Source organism: Trypanosoma brucei, chromosome 7 (assembly GCF_000002445.2).
Source record: "Trypanosoma brucei brucei TREU927 chromosome 7, complete sequence".
Taxonomy (NCBI): domain Eukaryota; phylum Euglenozoa; class Kinetoplastea; order Trypanosomatida; family Trypanosomatidae; genus Trypanosoma; species Trypanosoma brucei.
Window position 1 is genome coordinate 1,491,972 of NC_007280.1, and position 22,378 is coordinate 1,514,349.

Consider the following 22,378-nt stretch of genomic DNA (forward strand, 5'->3'; position numbering starts at 1 on the left):
AAGGGTTGCCATTTACAGGAACAAGCTAAATTCGACGAAACTGTCAAGGGGGGGGGGAACATGAACGATGTGTGGAAAGGACATAAGACAGAGTGTTGTCGGGTTGTTCCTGCGGCTTTTTATACTTCTTTTTTAAAAAGTCCCATCAGTTGGACATTCCGCGTGTCTTATTGCCGGTTAGCGTTGTAAAAAGCGCAGTTAATTTGAGCGGCAACTGGACCCCTCGGCATTAGCAGCATCGGAATTTCACTTTCATGTGCAGTTTAAGACAAGCAACGACGAAACGTTTATGGGGTAAGGCGTGGAAGTTACATTGTTATGTCACGGTGCTACTCTTGAAGTGACGAATTTTCCAAAACAGAAAGGGGTGATTTTGCTTCCAGACGCAATGCAGTGACTAAACAATCAAGCGATCGGAAAGACGTGTATTCATCTCATTTGCTTTGTCCGGTCCTTGGACGAAATTTATTTGCTCACAAAGTACTTTGTGTTCTTCCTATTTCTGCACCTCCGCATTCGACCCAACATATCTAACAACACCCGTGGAAGGCGGAACCAACGGTTGAGGCGCAACCGGTAATAAAAAGCGTTTCAGTTCATAAGGAAGAACCGATAGGAAGGGAAGAGGAAATGCCGCTAGGGATTGTTGCTGCTCCTGCAGCTCGCAAAGCCACTTCGCTCTTTTCACCGATAGCTATCGGGGCAAATAACCGTGTTGTGTTACCCAACCGTTTCGTTATGTTACCCATGTACCTCAATATCGAACAGGAGCTTGACATGTGGAGCGACGCTCACATGGATGCCATGGGTACATTTTTCGCAGAGCGCGCAAGGAATGGTGCCAAGCTAATCGTATGTGGTGGATTGGGTGTCTCCCGTCTCGGAAAGTGGCGGGTGGATAGCATGTCACTTGACACCCGTGACGCAGCAAAGGCCCTATCGCGTGTGACGGAAGCCGTGCATAAAGAGGGCGGACTTATCCTTGCTCAGGCCCTTCACCCTGGCAGAGCGGCGCGTCGGCGATGGTTTGTTTCTTCCACCTCCACGCCATCTCCCGTCCAACCGTTTCCTCAGGCACATCCGTGGCGCGTTCCGGGAATGCTACTGGAGTACATTGTGTCCGAGCATGAGCGATTTGCTCGGCTAGCGGAAGCAGCAGGTTTCGACGGTATTGAAATACCAGTCAGTGAGGGCGCCTTGTTACACAATTTTCTCTCACCTGCCGTCAACGACAGGAATGACCGCTTTGGTCGCTCACTTGATGGGAGAATAGAGCCCACGCTCCGGACCCTTGACGCGGTGCGCCGCTCTCTTTCGGACCCTGAGAAGTTTCTTCTCTCTGTACGGTTGTGCGTGCACGACCTGAAGGTGGGGGGAACCTCCATGGCTGAGACCGTTGCGGTGGCTGAAGCGTTGGCGCGCTTTGGTGGTGTGGACATGTTAAGCACCAGTGTCGGAATGCACGACTCACCCGTGCAGACCATGGCTTCGTACGTTCCGCAGGCCACGTTCGCTCGGTGCGTACAACACGTACGCGAACAACTGCATTTACGTGGGGTAATTCTTCCTGTCGTTGCCACACATCGGGTGCATTCCATAGCTGTAGCAGAGCGATTATTGAAGGATGGTGTATGTGACCTTGTTGGTGTTGGGCGGCCGTTGCTTGCTGACCCGCAGATGATCCGAAAGGCAGAGGAAGGTCACACCGAGGATATCATCCCCTGCATTGCGTGTAATCACTGTGTTAATCGTCTGTACAAGCACCAGCGCATGACGTGTGCGCTTAATCCTTTCAGTGGTTATGAACGGGAGCGCCGGTGCACTCCTGCGCTGTTCAAGAAATCGATAGCCGTTGTTGGTGCAGGTGCTGCGGGTGTTACGTGTGCACTCACGTTATGGCGCCGTGGTCACGATGTTACACTTTTTGAAAAGTCGAATTACGTTGGCGGGCAACTTAACCTCGCGAAGGTGGTCCCTGGTAAGGAGTCCTACCAGGAGATTTTGGAATACTGGACCAGACAGCTACGGGAGTCGGCCATTAATGTAAGACTTGGCGCGGAGTTCACCCGGGAAGAGATGGCTCGAAATCACCAATTTTTTCACGCTGTAGTACTTTGCTGCGGAAGCGTGCCACGTCCCGCTACATCTCACCAGCTTCCCGGAACATCTGAAAGCCGCCTCGTTGTGCCTTTCGAAAAGATTCTTAATGGTAGTGTCCGCGCGGGTCGGCGCGTTGTTATTATTGGAAATGGTGCGATTTCGCATGATGTGGCCTCGTATTTGCTCCACGACCCGCGTGTGTCACGGAGCATTCACGAGTACTGCGACGAATGGGGTGTTAACCTCGACGATGGCAGTCTTGACCCACAGGCTGCCTTCCGAGTGCCGCGTAACAACCGCGATGTGGTGTTATTTAATAAAGCGGACAAGGATGCTGATCTTTCGCGGGGGAGGGGTTGGACGCAAAAGCTGTGGATTCGAAACCACGGTGGTACTATTATCAAACATGGCCTCGTCGAAAATATCGACGGAAACGGCGTTCACATCTCTATGGTGCCACCAGACAGTCGCAAATTTTTCGTTGAGTGTGATACCATTGTTTGGGCGTATGGGATGTTGCCGAACATCTCCGTGGGAACGTGGATTTATGAATGGATGAAGGATGGTGCAAAAAAGCGAGGGGAAATGATTAGGGACTTCAGCATATACAATGCGGGGTCGTGTCGTGATAGTTACAGTGGCGAAGGACACGGAGAGCAGGACCTGCTGCAGGCCGTGCATGAGGGGTATGAAATCGGTTACAAGATTTGAAGTTAAGCGATTACATTCTTCGCGTTTTTGTGAAAAGTTGTCTAGCTGCCAACTCGCTGGTGCTTTTTTTTTTCCGCCGCATCAATTCATGTTGTTAGTTATTATCCACAGTGATTACTAATAAGAGGCTATGCCTTGCTCACCTAGATACTATGCTGTCACTTCAATCTTTGCACTTCGTCTCTCTCTCTCTCTCTCCCCCTCCCCTTCAATCTACTGTTTTCATCTAAGCGTCACACCCAAAACTAAGGCGTTTCTTTCCTTGAGGTTAGCTGTGTGGAATCGAGTCAAGATTTTTTCTACTGATTGTGCTCTCTCCCACACCACTGCAACGGAGGGGAAGAAAAGGCGTCACCGTCTTCCTATTTTCTTTCTTTAAAAAAAAACGTGGGGCCCTCCGGTCAGCGAGGTATCCATTATTATTTTTTTTCTTGTTCTGCATTTAATCTTCTTTTGTTATTTTGTTTGTTTTTTTTTAACATCCCATCGTTATCGCTGCTTCCTCTCCTGCTTTCCGTCTGCAATCTGCCTCTAACTCTCCGCAGATGGTCGGTAAGTGTCCACGACAACCTTTTTTCTACCGTACTCCACCACCTGGCGTAGCAGTTCGAGTTAAACAACCCACCACCTCATTCACGGACTGCAGTTGTTGTTTAGATTTGGATGCTCTTTTTCCTAACCGGCGCCCATCACCTCCACTTCCACTCACGCGCTGCGAATATCATGAGTTATTGATGGCGTTACCACCTCACCTGCATCATTCCCCATGGGACACATGCTTTGACACAGAGCAAGATGGGTTTTCTCTGCAAAATTTCTACAGGACCATGAAAGAAATTAATGATGACGGGGACGGCGGTATCGGTATATTTGTTGTTACAAAGCGTGCACCGGAATGTGGTGAACCAACACAACGGCACAGTGATGTGGAGTGTGAATCAGGGATTGGTAACGAAGCCCGATCTTGTGAAGCAAATCAGGTGGTTTTAGGTTGCTTTACACCTCAGGTGCCGTGTCTTGGACGCTCTCAGCATGCCTTCTTTGGAACGGGCGAAACATTTGTTTTCACATATGCTGATATGAACGATGTTGACGCCAGGCGTTCCCGGAACATTCGGGATGAGCTGTCATCCGCTGTGAATTTTCCAGGATGTGAGGAAGATTCGGAAGCCGGTTCTGACGCTGTGCACAAACACATGCGGGCTCGCAAGCCTACAGTTAACAGTATGTTATCGACTTACACATGGGTGGGAAAAGAGAGTAACAAGAGGTTCGTCGTTTGCGCCCGTGATTTCTTCGGTATAGGAGGAGGACGTGATGGAGCGGCAATATACATTGATGAGAACATTCTGTTTGGCACAAGCAGTATGCATTGTGCAACATTCGATTCCCCACCTCTCTGCGGGTGGACTCAGTCGTCACTTCCCCACTCCGAGTTCACGGTTATGCGAATGTTGTGGTTCAGAGTAGGGCGGGGAATGTCCATACTGACAGACGTGAAGTTACTTAAGCAGTTGCCCTGTGACTGTGGCAGGCGTTTGGAGCGGAACAGCGAAAGTTGTACCGCCAGAGTACTTCATGCGGTGGATGATGCAAGTGCTGTGAACAAGGCATCCGGTTGGCACTTCTGTGCCCAGTGACCAAAGCTATCACTTTGAGAGGTGTCTTTTCTTTCGTTTTTGTATATGAGGCGTCTCTGGGTACGTGACAATTTTTTTTTGTTTTGCTTTGTTTTGTTTTTATTTTTTTTTTGTTGCCTTGCGCTGCTTTATGTTACGTTTGTCCTTTATTTTATTTTTTTTTGTTATTTTTATTATTATTATTATTTAATGTCCCCCTTACTCTTGGGCTTTCGCCCGACTTGATACAGTAGTTATATTACTCCATATATAAGCAGACGAATGCGTATATCTACACATGTATATAGATATGTTATAGCACAGTACACTTATTTGTGTATGTGTGCTGTTTTCTTCTTTGTTCTGTTTGCTTTTTTGATGTTGTTGTTCCTGCAACCGCTTCAATTATCACTCACTATTATTTTATTTTGCCATAGTGAACTACAGAGGTACGTTGTAATAGTCACAACTAACCTAAAAGTAGGTGAGCGGTGGGTAACCGACGAAGGTTAAGAAAAAGAAAGTGTTGTGTAGAAGAAAACATAGTGCAACGGGAAGAGTTGGCGAAACGGGGAAAAGTGTAAAGGAGAATCCCAAGTAGCGTAACGGCAACAAACCTCCTCCCCTCCCCCGAAAAGGAAGATATCTTTACGCCAGGTTAGTGCGAAAAAAAAAAGGGAGGGAGTGCAAAAGGAACAATACAACCCTCTGTGTGAACACGGAACAAAAGAAACAAGCGGACAACATTGAGCAGTACTCACATCAAAGGTACGAATTACTACGTGGGGGGAATATTCAATTTTTTTTTTTTTACGAAATCAACTTCAGCGGTAACAGGGTAAGAAAGGAAGTACAAACAATTTGATACGGGAGAGAGGCACAAATATATATATATATATACGGTAGCGTAGAAAAACAACAACAACAACAACTAATGTGCGGGATATTCGGTTACATTCTTCACCGCATTCCCTGCACAACCCGTGATGTCCTCAATGTGTTGCTCGACAGTTTACAGCGCATGGAATACCGCGGTTACGATAGCGCGGGTTTGTGTGTTGACGATGTGAAATCAAAAAAGCATATTGTGGTGCGCAGCGTAGGAAACATATCAAAGCTTCGGGAACGCGTTTTCAGTGGTTGTGCCGATTTGGACTTTAATGCACAGCTGGAAAATCACGAAGGAATAGCGCACACTCGTTGGGCAACACACGGACCGCCGTCTGAGGCAAACTGCCACCCACAGGCAAGTAATAATATGGAGTTCGTTGTGGTTCACAATGGCATCATCACTAACTTCATGACCATCAAGCAAATGCTGCTGGAAGAGGGATACCACTTCAGCAGTGACACGGACACGGAAGTAATTGTTGTGTTAGCTGAACATATCTTTTCGATGGATCACTCGATTAGCTTCGCTGACCTTGCCGGGAAAGTAATGGCAGAGTTGGATGGTGCCTACGCACTGTTAATTAAATCCGTCCATTTCCCTGGGGAACTTATAGCGTGTAAGGAAGCCTCGCCGCTGGTAATAGGCCTACAAAACGGTAAGAGCAATGGAACAGCAAGCGGAATCGCAAATGGGTCTGTTATGAACAAGTTGTTTTTCTCCTCTGACGTCGCGTCCTTTCTTCCTTATACGCAGGAGGTTATTTTCCTAGAAGACGGCGATGTGGCCCATTACTCAAAAGGTGCTCTGACGCTTTACAATGATGCCACACCAGTTAGTCGCACATCACAAACTGTCGATGTGTCACCCGAGGGACTCTGCAAGGGGGCATATCCAAGTTTCATGCTGAAGGAAATATACGAGCAACCGGAAAGTGTGTCACGTTCAATGCGTGATCGGATTGATTTTAACACACGTGAGGTTACAATCAAAGAGATGAGCGATGGTGTTCGCACGACGCTGCTCAGCGCCCGCCGCCTGATGCTGGTGGCGTGCGGAACCTCATTCCACAGTTGCGTTGCTGCAAGACCGATATTTGAGGAGCTTTTACCAAATATTTCCATTACACTTGAGAATGCGCCGGACCTCCTTGACAGAGAACCGAGAATAGGGAGTGATGATGTTTGCATATTTGTCTCTCAGTCCGGTGAAACGGCGGATACCCTCATGGCTTTACAGTATTGCAAGAAGTACGAGGCAATGATTGTAGGACTAACAAACGTACCGGGCTCAAGCGTGCTGCGACTATCTGACTTCGCCCTGTTGCTCAACGCTGGTGTGGAAGTGGGCGTTGCATCCACGAAAGCATACACATCACAGGTTGTAGTTTTAACGCTGTTAGCCCTTTTTCTAAGCAAGGAAAACTGTAGTGGGAACAGTTCCCATTCACACGGTGGTAGTCAATCACCAATACAAAAGCGACGCTTAGAAATTATCGATGGGTTGGCGGCTCTTCCGGGAGCACTTTCGCACTGCCTGAAGTGTACTAATGATGTTGCCACGAAATTGGCCGAGGAGTTGTGTGATGCGAAAGCTATCCTTATTCTTGGTCGCGGCTATGATTACGCCACCGCGTTGGAGGCTGCTTTGAAGGTTAAGGAACTAACTTACATCCACACAGAGGGTATCCACTGCGGTGAACTCAAACATGGGCCTCTTGCTCTAGTGGATGAGCATTCCACAATTGTAGCTTTTTGTCCCCATGATAAATTTTTGGGGCGCAGCAAAAGTGCCATTCAACAGGTAAAAGCACGCGGTGGGCGTGTGGTGGCCATAACGACAGAACCGGATGCGGAGTTGGTTAGCGCTACTTCGCGTTGTGTGGAAGTTCCAGCCATAGTGGATTGCCTTCAGGGCATCGTGAATGTAGTGCCATTGCAGTTACTCGCCCACCACCTTGCAGTGCGACGTGGCCTAAATGTGGACTGCCCGAGGAATCTTGCGAAGAGTGTAACGGTTCAATGAAAATAATTTAAAAAGGGTGATGATAAATGATGAGAGGACGTGTGGGCGGAGACTGACAAACACCTATAAGTCAAGTGTCGTGGATCGACAATCTGTGGGGCAAATTATATATTACAGTGCCCGCAGGCGGAATCGCACACGAGTATGAGGTGCCGGGTGATGCTACAGTAATCGAGAAGTGAAATACAAAGTTTTTGTAGCAATCTAATGATTCTAAATGTATTAGTCGGTTTTTTACGTTCACTTTAAACGTATAGCTCAGCTACATCAAGCGGGAGGGGATGTGCTTTATATCTGTAACTGTTAAGGGTAGCTTTACTTTATGCCTTAATAACATTACATTTCTTCCATTTCAACGCCCTGCGACACACCTTCAGCGGTGCCCGTACACGTGTCTCTTCGGTGAATTACTCGATGTGCTGCGGCTCTTCACGATTTGTTGACTTCCCCCATGGTCTTCGTTTTTTTTGTGGGGGGGGGGGGGAATAGCATTTCCTCCCCCTTTTTCCCTCCCCCTTCCAATGCCATTGAATATGAGCACATTTCTTTCAATTATCATTTTTTTTTCTTCGTGAGCTCGCCGTGGGCATATTTTTATTGTTCTTATATACTCCTTCCGCAACGAAACTAAAGACGAGTCGTTATTATTATTGTTATTATGATTATGATGATGATGATGATTATTATTATTATTATTCATTTCCACCTGACTTCGTTGTCTTGCCCTCATTTTTATCTTCGTTACACGTTTGCTTCACTGATGGAAACGGAGTCGACGTTGGGAAGCATGGAAATGAAAAGGGGAAGAGAGGAGTCACACTAAAGCGAAGGGACCACAAGTAACATGAGCGAATAATGTGGGTTCTGTTTTGTGCACCCCGTTGTTGTGGATGCCAGTTACTCTAGTCAGTTTTGTGGATCAGCTGTCCACGCCCGAACAAACCAGCAACCGAGTAATTGTTGTGGTTGATTGAAGGTTTGCGAAGCAAATCTACCACCTTCAGTTGTGTCCTTGTGCACCGAACCTCTCGGTTTCAGTGAATGTTGTGTGGTGACTGTTTTCTTTCCTTTTCTTTGTTCTTTTCGTTCTTTCCGTGTCATATCTCCTCTTTTTTCCTCGGACAGATGATGTTTATCGATTTCGAAACTTACTCACACTTGAGGCTCCTGCGACCAGGACCCTCTTTCCTGTTTTTTCTGGATGGTGGAGGATTTATGAATCATTGTGGCTGTGCAACATATCTGTTTAACACCTCTACTGCACTCATCGTCCCTCCACAATTATGTTCCGTTGTTTCCTTAATTTGCTTTTAGAAAGGTAAGCTCTGGTATTCGTTTGCTCTTCACAATATGTTGGGGAAACATATTTTCACTTGTTATGACGATGCTGCTGCTTGCTTTTGCGTTGAGCAAATCAATCACCCGTCGCAACACTGTTAAAACTAAACTGTGACGCGAGAACAAAACCACACTACCAGTACGCTGGAGCTGTTGTTTTGCATGCCTAAATGTATCTGTAAACCAAAGCTGGTGAATGCTCCGTACCTAAATGTGAAAAAGTTGGATGTGCAAGGAGGCAGCTAGCTAGCTTATCTCCTAGCGAGTCGGATCTTCTTAATATATTTCTTCTCTTTCCCATAATGACGTTCAATGCGAGCACTCGGGCACAAGAAAAAAAAGAATGTTCCCTACTTTCATCCCTCCCTTTATTCAATTTGTTTAAAATAAAAGCATTGTGGTAAAATAAATTCCACAAGCGGCATAGAAAATTATTCTCATGGAAAAGCATAAGGAAGGAACTGAACGTTACAACCTCCACAAGTTTGCCAAATCACTTGTGCGCTCAGGTGACCTCAGTGCTGCTGTAAAGCTACCGCAAGGTACAGATCTGAATCATTGGCTTTCCGTACACACTGTAGATTTCTACAACATCACTAATGTTTTGTACGGCTCTCTAACAGAGTTTTGCACGAACAGCAGTTGTCCTGTCATGTCGTCAGGTCCACGCTATGAGTATTTATGGCGTGACCCGCCGGAATATCCAAAAGCAACGAAGGTGAGCGCACCGGAGTATGTGAGATTGTTGATGGAGTGGATCGAGCGGCAGATCAATGATGAACGTGTGTTTCCGTCTGAGGATCGTAATCCCTATCCACCAGATTTCGCGGATAGAGTGAAGGCGTGTTTCAAGCGACTGTTCCGCGTTTATGCACACGTTTACTATTCCCACTTTGCGAAGATTCGTGAGTTGCAGGAGGAATCTCACATCAACACCGCACTGAAACATTTTATGTATTTTGTGTGGGAATTTGATCTGATTCCTCGTGAGGAGGTGTCTCCGCTGCGTGAATTGCTGGTAAACTTAATGGGTCAGCGCGCGAAGGAAAAGTTGGAGGTTCCGTAAACAATTTGTGTGCGCGCCCTTGTGTTGGTGCCTTCTTCTAGCAGGGATGATTTCTGCTCATTTTTTAATAAATCGAAGTGCACATCCTCATTGGTTGATGGTAATGTTGGTCCTGAATGTTATTTCTCTTTATTAATCAATTTTTGCAGTGACAATTGGTAGAGCAAGTGATGGGTTGATTCAAAGCCTTCACTTTCGTCCCAACTCACGCAGTTATTAATGATGGTGAAATCTTTTTTTTTAATCACTGACCGGAGAAGAACCACTGGGTTGCTTTACCTTTCATACACCTTCGTTTTGGTATGGTGAAGCCTGAAACTTCTGTCCGCCTTACAAAAAGGCTGTTTCCATCCACTTTCTCTTTTATATTGATTCGACAATTCGATTTTTATTGGATAGTGTTGTGTTGGGCTTGGACGGGTTTAATTAATAGTCCGGATGACGGTTGTTGTGACAGAATGGACATGTTTGGCTTGTGCGAGGGAGAGGTTTGTACACGCGTGTTTCACATCCTTTTTACGTAATTGTTGCAATCGTAAAGTGAATTTATTTTGTGGATGATGGGATGTACTGAGGAAGGTAAGGAGTCGTTTATAGACATGTTGTGGAAAGCTCCACGGTGTGAAGCGTTCTAAGTGGCGCTTCTTCTTAAGAGTGAACGGATTTAATGGTAAGTGTGCTCCTACTTGGTGGATAGTGTCACGTTATTTTTCGCAGAAGGGGTGCCTCTATTTGTGCAGTGCACATTGATTTATGCCCTTGATAGGAAATTTATGTATATCATTAATTGTTGATTGAAAAAGAAAAATTAGTTTGGCTCCACAGACTCTTCAGCTGTCCACGCCCGAACAAACCAGCAACCGAGTAATTGTTGTGGTTGATTGAAGGTTTGCGAAGCAAATCTACCACCTTCAGTTGTGTCCTTGTGCACCGAACCTCTCGGTTTCAGTGAATGTTGTGTGGTGACTGTTTTCTTTCCTTTTCTTTGTTCTTTTCGTTCTTTCCGTGTCATATCTCCTCTTTTTTCCTCGGACAGATGATGTTTATCGATTTCGAAACTTACTCACACTTGAGGCTCCTGCGACCAGGACCCTCTTTCCTGTTTTTTCTGGATGGTGGAGGATTTATGAATCATTGTGGCTGTGCAACATATCTGTTCAACACCTCTACTGCACTCATCGTCCCTCCACAATTATGTTCCGTTGTTTCCTTAATCTGCTTTTAGAAAGGTAAGCTCTGGTATTCGTTTGCTCTTCACAATATGTTAGGGAAACATATTTTCACTTGTTATGACGATACTATAGGGAGCTGCATGTGAAGGACTGCCGTTGTGGGTCCTCGAGCGGCTGTGTGGATACAATAATCTTTCATTTCGCTTTTACAAGCACTTGCGCGCATATTTCCTTCCATCTTCTTCTTGCCATGTGCCCGTCTTTTGCGGGTGCTACGCTAACTTGTCCAAAGGTAAAGAATGTTGGCGACACAACATACCTGTTTGGGGAGGTGGTTGATCCTGGAAATTGCCGCTCGGAGAAATAACTCAGTTAATATTTATTGCGCCCTGGTACAAGTACACACCGGAGAGATGCCTGTTACCCATCTTGTCGGCATCACGCACTACTCACTCACCCCACCTTCACCAATCCGTCTATTCTAACAAGGCCTATGAAGCGTTTTAAGGCAAAGCTCTTCGACTCCGACAGAACATACAAACCTAAGAAAAAGCATAAGGAAGGAACTGAACGTTACAACCTCCACAAGTTTGCCAAATCACTTGTGCGCTCAGGTGACCTCAGTGCTGCTGTCAAGCTACCGCAAGGTGCCGATCTGAATCATTGGCTTTCCGTACACACTGTAGATTTCTACAACATCACTAATGTTTTGTACGGCTCTCTAACAGAGTTTTGCACGAACAGCAGTTGTCCTGTCATGTCGTCAGGTCCACGCTATGAGTATTTATGGCGTGACCCGCCGGAATATCCAAAAGCAACGAAGGTGAGCGCACCGGAGTATGTGAGATTGTTGATGGAGTGGATCGAGCGGCAGATCAATGATGAACGTGTGTTTCCGTCTGAGGATCGTAATCCCTATCCACCAGATTTCGCGGATAGAGTGAAGGCGTGTTTCAAGCGACTGTTCCGCGTTTATGCACACGTTTACTATTCCCACTTTGCGAAGATTCGTGAGTTGCAGGAGGAATCTCACATCAACACCGCACTGAAACATTTTATGTATTTTGTGTGGGAATTTGATCTGATTCCTCGTGAGGAGGTGTCTCCGCTGCGTGAATTGCTGGTAAACTTAATGGGTCAGCGCGCGAAGGAAAAGTTGGAGGTTCCGTAAACAATTTGTGTGCGCGCCCTTGTGTTGGTGATTTTATTTCAATCTGCAGTGCTTCTCGAGTGCGCTCCGAAGGTTGTTTACATCATCGAAGAGGGTCTCTGTGTTTTCGTTCCCTGTATTTCATGTTTATTCTGTGGTGATATAGGTTAAACATAGTGCTGGGCATTATTCTAAGAGGACGAGCTGTAGGTGACGTATATTGTAGCGGTTCCCGTGTGCTGTTTGGTGAGAAGGCAGTTCCGATACATGCATACTATATGCATACATGTATTGGACTGCTGGCCGTCGTTGACGGGATCCGTACGGGTTCCTTGTAACGATTACTTGAAGTGACTTAAATTCTCGTTAACAATTGGCGTGTGTGGAGGAAGAGGGGGGAACGATGATATGCAGTGAGCCCGTGGCCCGTTCCGTTTGTGTGGTGGCAGGACCTGTGCGTGTGCGTGTGTGTTGTATTCGGTGGACAGTAAAAAGATGTTTTGCAGGTGTTTAGGACGGCGTATTGCACCTCAGGCATGTTATTGTCTTCGCCGTATACTTCCCACCAACAGTGTGTCTTTTCTCCCTTTACTTTTTTTCTTTTCTTGAAAAAAAAAATTACAAAGTGCATTTGCCGGATTGGAGCACTGCCTGCATGGCTGATCATGAAGATGTAATTCGTCCCATCCGTATAGGACCCAATGTTTTATCGACCGAGGATATTGATAGCTACGTGAAGGAGCTACTGTATAGTGCAGGGCGAAAAAGGAACGCTGGGCAAAACTCTTTTAAAGGGAATGTGCAGCAGAAATCCCTGACAGTTGAGTATATACTTGAGAAAGTTTACGGGAGATTTTTCAATCAATCGGGGCAATCTCCTTTTCCTGATGGTTTACCCTTTGCTTTGAAGCAGATTCCATCAATTGCCAGAATTGCCGAACTACAACTGAGAGTTACAGCACTAGTTCAATCTGCAGTTGCCACACGGCCCGTCGTCACTCTTCATGAATTAGAGTTGGAGGTTTGCAGTGCTGAAGGTGTTTCAATTTTCGCGGAACTTGGTTTAGGTGATTCACTGACCGCGTTGCCGTTTGTGCAGCACGCGTTCAATCTGCGGAGCTCAACAGGAGTTGTGGCCCCTATTACCAGCGACGATTTTTTACAATTTTTGTTGTTTCATGCTGACGCTGAAATAATGTTGACAAGCGGTGGGGACGCGGGGGATGCTGTACGTGCCTTTGCACAGTTTTACAAAAATGGCTACTACACCCCTCTGCAGCTGGGGATACATATTCAACACTTTTCTTGGCTGCTTCGCCTGCTGCGCCAAGAGACTGGAAGAACGTCGGCTTTTATTTCGCAAATTGTTGCAGAGAACATAAGGGCAGCTGATGGGCGTGCACTGCTTTACACGCGGGTCGTGGAGGCCCTGCATGGTTCCATGATACTGCGTGAGAAGGAAACTTCCGTATCGCACAAACTGTTCGTCCCATTTTCTGTGCGGGCACCGATGCCGGAAGCAGAGTCGATGGGAGTTCCGTTGGCGTTGTGGAATAAATCGGGTGAGGGACCGGCGGGTGGTGTTTGTCTATACGGTGTTCTGCAAACTGATCCGATTTCAGCGCAACCCGCCGTCCCCGTGATAGTGACAAACGCGGGCACAGAGCCGGAACGGTCAGCGCCACACGAGAGTAGTGCACCTCCCAGTAACGCGGTACCAAGTGCTTTTCACGGGGATTCAAGTAGAATTACAAACAACAACGATGTTGGAACTGGTCTTGCCTGTTCATCTGCCTTTGCTTACGCTAGAAAGCGGCAACGTCGTGTGGTGGCGGATGACTCTACAACGATTGTGGAAACACCATCTTTTCCCAAAATGCGGGTTCCTCTTGAGCCTCCACCTTTTGATGTCACAGCCTCTAAAGCGTCAACGGTCTCTCTTCCTACGCTGAGTCTCCAGGATGCAATGTCCGTTTTACGTTGCCTCGTTGTGATGCAGTCGGCGCATCATTTTTCGTACGTCCCAACGGTGCATGATTTTACTGTTTTCAAATCTGCCTCTAATGAAGTTGTCCCCCTTTTTCTGAACGGGAGCACATCTGGGATATCGAGTGTTAACAGCGAAGCATCAAACAGCGGCACGTTCCACGTCAGTTTGGAGAAGCTTCTTACACTTCTGGGGCGAACTGGCGCCCCCAACAAGCTGTATGACCTCTACCGCTCTTTTAAAAACACTCTTTATTTTTACAACACTAATGACCGTGAGAGTAGCCGCGGTGTCGGTAACGATTGTGGAGAAAACGGGTCGCCAGCTTCACTGATGCTTCAGTGTGTTGAGCTTGGAATGAGCGACTTGCTTTTCGTACCAGTTGTGGGAACTGATTCTCTACTCCCACTTGCAGCCGCAAGGTCCGCCCTCAGTGGCCGTGTTCTGCTGTCAGGGTACCGTTTGGGGGCGGATTTGCTTGACTTTCATCCCCTCCATATTATACTGAGTCCCGTTTTCGATAATGGGGGAACCACGTATACGTTTGCTGGAGACACAAAAAACCGTGGTAATAGGAGGGGAAATAAAACCGCTATTGTTATCGTTGACTCCCTTTGTTTATTCGGTTGTAAAAGCTTCCCCCATTCCGGTCACCTCCCTGAACCGTGTGAAAAGGGGGAGCACGAGGTCCAGCAGTTAGCCCGTAAAACTCTGGAAGATTGTGGTGTGATTACACGTGTTCCTGAAGAATGGTTCGAAAACGACTTTCTGGCGGAGATGTTAAAGCGCCAGGTAGAGGATCACCACAACCAAGTATGCACAAGTACAATGGAGGACCTACACATGGCGCTGAGGATGCTAACGTTGTACTGGTGGTTGATGGGGTTGTGTTTTTCGAAAACGGAAAGACATTTGGAGAAAGTGACGGGACTCTTAAACTCTTTGAATGACACTCGCTGGATCCCATATATTACTCCAGGGAAGGAAAGCAATCGCAATATGTTGCGAGAAGATGCTGTTCGTTGGTGCACGCCTCGTGAGCTGTTCCCTTCAATTCAGTGCTTTATTGCTAGTGCGGCCTCGGAGTTATTGAATTTTGCCCCGCGCACATGTGTAGATCTTATCGAGCTCTGGAAACAGTATGCAATGAACTACTATGGCGCAGAAACTACGGCGCGGGCAGTGCGGGAAGGTCAGTTTGCACTTGAGTTTTTGAACAGATGGGTGCCTATCGTGAGGAATCTTGTAGGGACGTCACCGTCACTCTGTAATGAATTACGAGCCGCACTTTTTGGGATGCCGCGGTCGTGGAATGCAGAAGTGGCACTGAGAGTTCTCCGCTCGCTGCGCATCGGCATGCACGTTTCGGTCGGGGGGATCCGTCACTTGGTGCACTGTATTGCTTCTGACGTCGGAAGCCGCCGTGAAGTCGCCCTTCGCAGCCTTAAAAAAGAGCCGTTGCTTCCTCTTCCACCGCCGCACAGTGCAATCGCATCCAACGAGCCATTCATTATAGGGGAATTGGCTACATGCGACACTGTGCATTGGTTTTCACTGACTGAGTGCGCCAAAGCCCCTTCCTCATCTGACTGTAAAATGGGTGCGGGAGGTGAGCACTTTGACTTGGAGATATTCGACCGATCCATTTGCTTCCTTGGAGATGATCTTTGTGGTTTCTTCCGCGAACTTCTTGGCGTTTCCCCCGTTCCAACCGTTGCTTCATGGGTAGCCACAGCACAGTCTTACAGGCATCGCGTTTCTGCAGGCTCTATTATCAACACGAGTCTGACCGAGTTGTTCCTGCACGCGCTCACCATTTGTTGCACACTGCAATACCGCGAGATTGTTAGTGTACTGGAGAAGCGTATGGGGTGCGGGAGCCAGGATAGAAAACACCGCTCTTCACCACAGGGTGTTGCGCAAAACGCCCTCCAGGAGCTTTTAGATCGTGTGCCTGCCAACAGTAAAGGTGCTTATATTTTCCCCCTGAATGGTAAGTGGCGATCGGGGGCCGAGGGTTTGTTTTTCTGTGGTTCCTACTACTGCGGATTTGACGAAGTTGCCCTGCAGGCCGTAGAAAATGGAGAAACTGAGGGAGGGAACTCTGTTGCCGCGCTTCCTGCACTGAAGTTCACACACGAACTATCGCACTATGCTGTTGCAACCGTGCTGCAGAAAATGGGTCTTACTGCACTGGAAGATTGCACGGAAAAGATTGTTACCTTTAGCAGCTTGAATACCGAAAGCAGCGCCGAGCTTCACCGTATGATCGGTGAGTGTGTGCCGCGTGTACAAGGGTTTATGCGTGCGCAGTACCCGCTTTACTATGAACTTGTTGATGAAGAAGTGCGACACCGCTTGGAAAACTTTGGTACCACATTGGCGAAGGACCCCGTATTGAAAGAAGTGCTGCGTTACCGAGGAAAAGTATACAGCATGGTGCGCACCGTTCGCTGCACATATATCCCACAACACCATTGTATCTATGGCGTCGACGAGCAGTTTACATCTTCTGTTGGAGCTGAGGCTGTAGCAGATATTTTTGTGCCGCGGCCGGATGCGGAGGTGCGTCGCGGGTTGTTGAGTGCCCTGCAAGAATGGTTTAATTGCGGGAGTCTTCAGTTCTACGGTGAAGAATTCTCCTGCGAGACGTTATCGTCACAAGTTACCACAGAAGCTCATGAAACGCGTGCTCCATCTGATGATCCGCAGTGGCATCTTTCCGCTGCTTCCGTGTCACGTTTCAGGGACCATTTTCCACTCGGGCATGAGGGGTTCTCCCTCATAGGGAAACCGTTGCTAACTGCAGGGAAGTCGTCCAATGGCGCACGTAGCGCAAACTTGAGGGTGTCCCTCTGGGGTGATGGTGACGGATATTCAGTCAGGTCGTTACCCAAATGGTCGTGCGAGTTTTTTTGCTCTGCACATGAGGTAATTCGTGCTGCGGTTAAACGCATTCGTAGGGGCGATGATGAATCGAACACTGGAGAAAATCCGGATGTATCGGAAGAATTCGATGCGGACAACGACGGAAGTGCTATTCGCAATGCGGAGTTGGGAGTGTCAATTCATATGGGAGGGAAGCATCATCGAAGGCGTGCAAAGCGGAATCCTGGCCCGATGGTAATATACCGTCCAGAAGGTCCTCTGAAACGATACGACACTCACGACTATTCTGTGGCAGCTGAGCGTTTCGTGTACGAAAAATTGTGTAATGAGACGCCCACCGATGTCGAGGTTGTCTGGGTGAATGAGCACTCCGAACTTGGCGTCCCTTATGATATTTTGCTGCTGCGGCGCATCGTGTCTTCCCCGACGAAGAAACGCAATATTGGAGAGTTAACTGGCAAGGAAGATGTTTTAGCCTTTATTGAGGTCAAAAGTACGTGCACCAATACCCGCCGGGACTTTGAGATGTCACTGCGCGAGGTTCTTTTTGCAGCTCGATTCGGCAGGGCGTACAAAGTGTATAGGGTATTCCGTGCCTCAACCAGTGCTATGCGGGAAATGCACGTGGAAGTATTGGAAGATATCATAACAATGTGGCATCAAGGGAAACTCACGCTGACAGGAGAAGTGAAGGTGATGCCGACGGGAAGCGGTTGAGTACTCATTTTCTTTTCTTTAGCCACTGTAGGTGTCTTCACTTGTGCATGTTCGCTTCATTCCCAGCCTATCTCCTTCCTGCTGTCCCACATTTAGTGCTCAATAATATGTTCTCTTATGGGCAATATGAGGGAACTTGGACGAATAGCGCAGCTCTGAAGTCGTATGGCCGCGCGCTCATTGTGCGTTTGCTGACTTCTTTATCACATCAATACTTTGATTGAGTGGGTCAAGCTCAGCAGCAAGATTGTCGCCATGAATCGCATTAGTTTTAACGTTTAAGTAGCCTATCTTCCCGTCATATTTGAGCGGATATCTGTTTAGTTGCACTTGACAATGTTTGTATTCCAATGTGTTGTCAAAGCATTTACATACCTTATATAATTCTCCGCCCTTTTGTTGTTTTTCTTTCTTTGTTCATTGTGGTCTAGGGAAAGGTTTGCGGGAGGCCGCATATGTATTTATTAGAGTTGGACCTCAAGTGGTTCTGTCGATTTTCTTTATGTGATATCGTTGGGGTCCTGTCACACAGCATGTACTAATTCATTTCATAAACCAGTGGTGGATGGGATGGGGGGAAATTAATGCTGTGGGTTTCCTTAAATGCCAGTGTAGCGTCCCGTCAGGGTTATCGAATTAGCTTCATATTATGTTAGATGTGTAGCGGTGCGAAGGACGGTCGACTTCCCTAGTGTAACATTCTCTCTTCCCAACCATTCATAGAGGCGCTTGACTCCCGTCAAATTATAAGTAATAATTGTAGTAAACCCCCTTTATCGTAGTTTGGATAATTGCTATTATTATTGTGTGACACTACATGCACGCATGTTGCTTTCATTAATTCGCGGATTGCTGGAAATTTGTGACTTCTCCACGCAGTTGCCCTATCGTTACTTTCTCCCTCCTGCGGGGAAGGGGGTTGCTGTGTTCAAATTTTACTATTTAATTCCCTGATTTTTTGTCCTTCCCTTTTTCTTTTTCTCCTCATGTGATTTCCCCTAAGTGCGGCTTAAGGTGAAGGTAGGGGAAACTGGTGGTGTTCATTCATCTTTCCTTCAGTTTTTCTGCCCTACAACCCTTTTGACCGTGTTTTTTATCAAAAAAAAATTTCATTAAAGAGTTTTTTACAAGTGTAGAAAGATATAATACGGAAAGTAAGGTGTGTGACACAGAGGTAACTCAAAGGAAACAAGGGCCTGACGGGCTATATTTAAAGGAGAGGAAGAGATAGGATAGGGTAGGAGAAAATAATAAAAATAAGAAACAAAGTTTCTTGTGCGAACACTTCCCCTCTTGTCCCCGCTGTTAAATGGGGTGTAACCTTTCCAGCTCTACAAAGAATGTGAACCCATTTGGTGTAAAAGGTGTTCATGTTGGTAGGGATGGTGATGTGGATCTCACATCGCGTAGCATAAGCTACTTCGGGTTGGATTTTGTTGGGCTCATAAATACGGGCGAGCTGCACACACCGCGGAAGTTACATCTGACTGACAACAAACTCTATACACTGGGCAAGGAAATGACACTGCTACCAGACATTGAAGAAATTTACATCGATTGCAACATTTTTGAGCGTCTTCCTGTCGTTTTGGGAGATATGCCACGACTTTGCGTAGTGGATGCGAGCTCAAACAATTTAGGTCATCACGTCCACGCTCTCGACGCGGTGTCACGCATCGCTAATCTTACACGACTCGTGCTGAGAAATTGTTCGCTGACCACCATACCGGCGTGTGTGCTCAGATGTCCCGTCCTGAAGGAACTTGACGTATCGAACAACGGCAGCCTCAATTTTGGAGGTGTCCAGTTTTCGCAACTTCCAATGTTGGTCCGCCTGTTCATTGCAGACTGTGGTATAATCGGTGAACTTCCAAATGGTGTTAGGAACCTCCAGTCGCTTGAGACGCTTGATGTATCGGGAAACGTCTTTGAGTTTGAGAATCCTGACTTCTTTGGCGAGTTCTTGTGTGCCTCACTAACGGAGTTGCATCTTAGAGATCTGTACCTTGCAGCGGTGCCGCGTGTTGTGATTAAACTGCGTAAGTTGGCTACTCTTGACCTTTCGCGGAACCCCTTGGAAACATTGGATGTGATAGCGGGACGCCTCGTAAGAGAGTTCACATCACGCGGCTCCATGAAAACAAGCATATCTTCTAACCTAATCAATGAGCACAATGATGATGCAACTAGTGTGGGGTCGCAGAGTAGCGCTGCGAAGAGCTTTGGACAGAACAATCGCAAAGGGTGTATTGTTGCGGTTCCTCAGCCCATTCCCTTGAAGACGCTGTCACTACGTGCGTGTTCGCTGCGTACGCTACCAAAATATTTCCACCGCTTGACAAGTTTGGTAAAACTTGACTTGAGTGACAACGATCAACTCGACGATCCCAACTTGACGTTTATCTCATTCAAGCACTTGCAGGAACTTAACATCGTCGGGTGTCCTTTCGCGGTAAATATCCGTGGGGCTAAGAACGAGTGGCTTGACATTGGAAGTCTTGGTTCGTTGCATACGCTTCATTGGGAATCATGGAAGGGAGGACGCAACATTAGCCCTTACCGCACACGAGTGCCACTGGAGATTTGTGGTCTTAATCTGCAACGCATTAATTGTATCACGCTACGAAAGGGTTTGTTTGTGGGTGATACTGTTCAGACGATGGTTAACTTACTCATGGATGGCTATTTCAAGGTAGATATTGCAATAGATGACGAACTTGTACCGAGTCATCTGGGGGCAGTGTGCACACTCCATCCGCTTGGGTGGTTTTTCTTCTCAAGTGGTGAGGCTGAGGAGGGGCCCACGGGGAATAATGACAAAAGCGGAAGGTGTGTTGGTAACGGTGGTGGGAAAGATGAAGAATGTAGCGCGAAGAAGCCTCAGGTGGCGGATCCGGGTGAGAACGTGGCACCTTTTTTTTCGGTGGGCAATCATCCCTCAGACGGTAAATTGCGGCGGGACGTGCTCCAAATTGTAATAAGCCGCTATATATTTTTTCTTGCGATGCAGGCTGCAAACTTCAAGGCTGTTATTGTGCCCCCTGTAGATGTTATGGCGATTCATTACGCTCAAATGACCCAAGATCCCGTAGCGTACCGAAGAGACTGTGAAGCAGTGTGCCGCCAGGTGTTAAATTGCAACTACCGCATGCTCTTCCTTCAGAAACACGAGGATCCGCAAGGGGTGAAGGAGACGTTGGCAGCCAGCAAACACGTTTGGGATAGAATGATTCGAACCGTACAGAAGGATCTTCATTGGTTACACTACGACTTCTGGGAGCTGCGAGCCAAGCAGAATCCCTCCTCAAGAAACGCGTTGCAGGATGGTGATACGGTTTCTTCCATAGAGGATGAAGTTCGGGACATTTTAGCTACCTTTGGTGTATCCGGATTTATAAATGGGAAACCCCTGGCCTCCTCCGTGGTGGGGAATCTTGACGGCCTACACAATGTTAATTCAGTAGCTGACCTTAGTGCCGTTTTGGACCCATTCATCACGGCACACTTTCAGAATCAGAGCATGGACCGTTTTGCCGTTTCATTACAGAGGTTTTTTAGTATGAATAACCATTTCATTGAGCACGAGGAAAAACTAAAGGTACAGTTTATGGACTGGACCCGTTATGTAAAGTACCTTGCCCTCTACGCGCAAATTAATCGCCTGAAGGATCCAAAAATTGACACAGACGATGGGGATCAAGCGGCTACTGAACTGAAAAATCTGTCAATATTTTCTTCAGACTCGTACCTGCCGCGTCCCCAAAAGTCAATAGCACCCCTTCAGGCAGCTTTGCGCCGGAGTAGGCAAGCTGATAGCAGCAAACCCTCCTCGGTTCATGGGCATCAAAACGGTACGGACACCGGAAACACATACCATGGCCACAATGGCCCTCCAAATAAGAAGGAGATGTTCAAGTCACAACCTCCCTCGAAGCGTCCTTCAGTGCTTTCGCGACGGAGTGATACCGAATTTCATGGACACCGCCGCCAAAGGCAACTATCGACGACAGACCCCGTTCCAACAATCGGTATCACTCTGCTTCTGCACTGCCACCGTACTGATCACGTAAAATACAAGGAGGTACTTCACCTTCTCGGAATTGACAATGTGGATGTTATGTGGGAGGAAACTACGGATGCGGTGGATGAAACGATGCGGTCATGGAATACACTCTATGGTGAACACTATGTGGAGGACGTTAACATTGCATTTGTCTCATACGCCGCGAAGTACAAGGCAGGCGACAACACGCACGTGGACCCAACTTCGCGTGACCACATTCAGACGTCGGCTGCTGTTTCACATAGGCGAACGAAGTCGAAACGCAGTGACAAGCCTTACCGGGAAGTCAGTTTCTGTTGTGCAGATAGTCAGAAGGGTATTTATTAGCTTATGAGCGCAACCTGTTCTACGTGACCTCTGGCGTTGATGTTCACTTCTTTTTGGATATATATATATATATATATATATATATGTTTGTGTATGTGTCTATTTGTGAGGAGGAGAAGGTGCTCCTTCATTGTACCGATGCTCTTTCAACTCCTCTTCGCTAACTTTGTGCCCTTCAAAGCGTCTGCTTTGCAGTCAGATGCAGAAGAAGGATTGTAAAATACGGAGAGGAAGACACTGGAGTAACATGTGAATGTTAAAAAAGGAAAGGAAAACGAGTACTGACCCGAATAGGTGTCGAAAAAATAATTTGAAAAATAGTATC

The 22,378-nt window shown here is 47.1% G+C and overlaps 7 protein-coding genes across 7 annotated transcripts, besides 7 other annotated features; all 7 read left to right on the top strand.

Moving 5' to 3' along the window:
* Window positions 1-22,378: part of a sequence feature (sequence corresponds to BAC RPCI93-10C21) that runs on past both edges of the window.
* Window positions 631-2,811, top strand: Tb927.7.5540 (2,4-dienoyl-coa reductase-like protein; the record flags this gene model as incomplete). The annotated part of the gene is made up of 1 exon (XM_841084.1): window positions 631-2,811. The coding sequence occupies one exon, from the start codon at window positions 631-633 to the stop codon at window positions 2,809-2,811; it is 2,181 nt and encodes a 726-aa protein (XP_846177.1).
* Tb927.7.5550 (hypothetical protein, conserved) lies at window positions 3,357-4,451 on the top strand (the record flags this gene model as incomplete). Its single annotated transcript, XM_841085.1, has 1 exon — window positions 3,357-4,451. The coding sequence occupies one exon, from the start codon at window positions 3,357-3,359 to the stop codon at window positions 4,449-4,451; it is 1,095 nt and encodes a 364-aa protein (XP_846178.1).
* Window positions 4,523-4,551: a microsatellite.
* Window positions 4,601-4,639: a microsatellite.
* On the top strand, window positions 5,365-7,344 carry Tb927.7.5560 (glucosamine-fructose-6-phosphate aminotransferase, putative; the record flags this gene model as incomplete). The annotated part of the gene is made up of 1 exon (XM_841086.1): window positions 5,365-7,344. One exon carries the CDS (start codon window positions 5,365-5,367, stop codon window positions 7,342-7,344), a length of 1,980 nt encoding a protein of 659 aa, XP_846179.1.
* Window positions 7,986-8,041: a microsatellite.
* Window positions 8,403-8,463: a sequence feature (T-rich).
* On the top strand, window positions 9,122-9,748 carry Tb927.7.5570 (cell cycle associated protein MOB1, putative; the record flags this gene model as incomplete). Its single annotated transcript, XM_841087.1, has 1 exon — window positions 9,122-9,748. The coding sequence occupies one exon, from the start codon at window positions 9,122-9,124 to the stop codon at window positions 9,746-9,748; it is 627 nt and encodes a 208-aa protein (XP_846180.1).
* Window positions 10,718-10,778: a sequence feature (T-rich).
* Tb927.7.5580 (cell cycle associated protein MOB1, putative) lies at window positions 11,414-12,091 on the top strand (the record flags this gene model as incomplete). Its single annotated transcript, XM_841088.1, has 1 exon — window positions 11,414-12,091. The coding sequence occupies one exon, from the start codon at window positions 11,414-11,416 to the stop codon at window positions 12,089-12,091; it is 678 nt and encodes a 225-aa protein (XP_846181.1).
* Window positions 12,726-17,663, top strand: Tb927.7.5590 (hypothetical protein, conserved; the record flags this gene model as incomplete). Its single annotated transcript, XM_841089.1, has 1 exon — window positions 12,726-17,663. One exon carries the CDS (start codon window positions 12,726-12,728, stop codon window positions 17,661-17,663), a length of 4,938 nt encoding a protein of 1,645 aa, XP_846182.1.
* Window positions 18,973-22,053, top strand: Tb927.7.5600 (hypothetical protein, conserved; the record flags this gene model as incomplete). The annotated part of the gene is made up of 1 exon (XM_841090.1): window positions 18,973-22,053. The coding sequence occupies one exon, from the start codon at window positions 18,973-18,975 to the stop codon at window positions 22,051-22,053; it is 3,081 nt and encodes a 1,026-aa protein (XP_846183.1).
* Window positions 22,111-22,138: a microsatellite.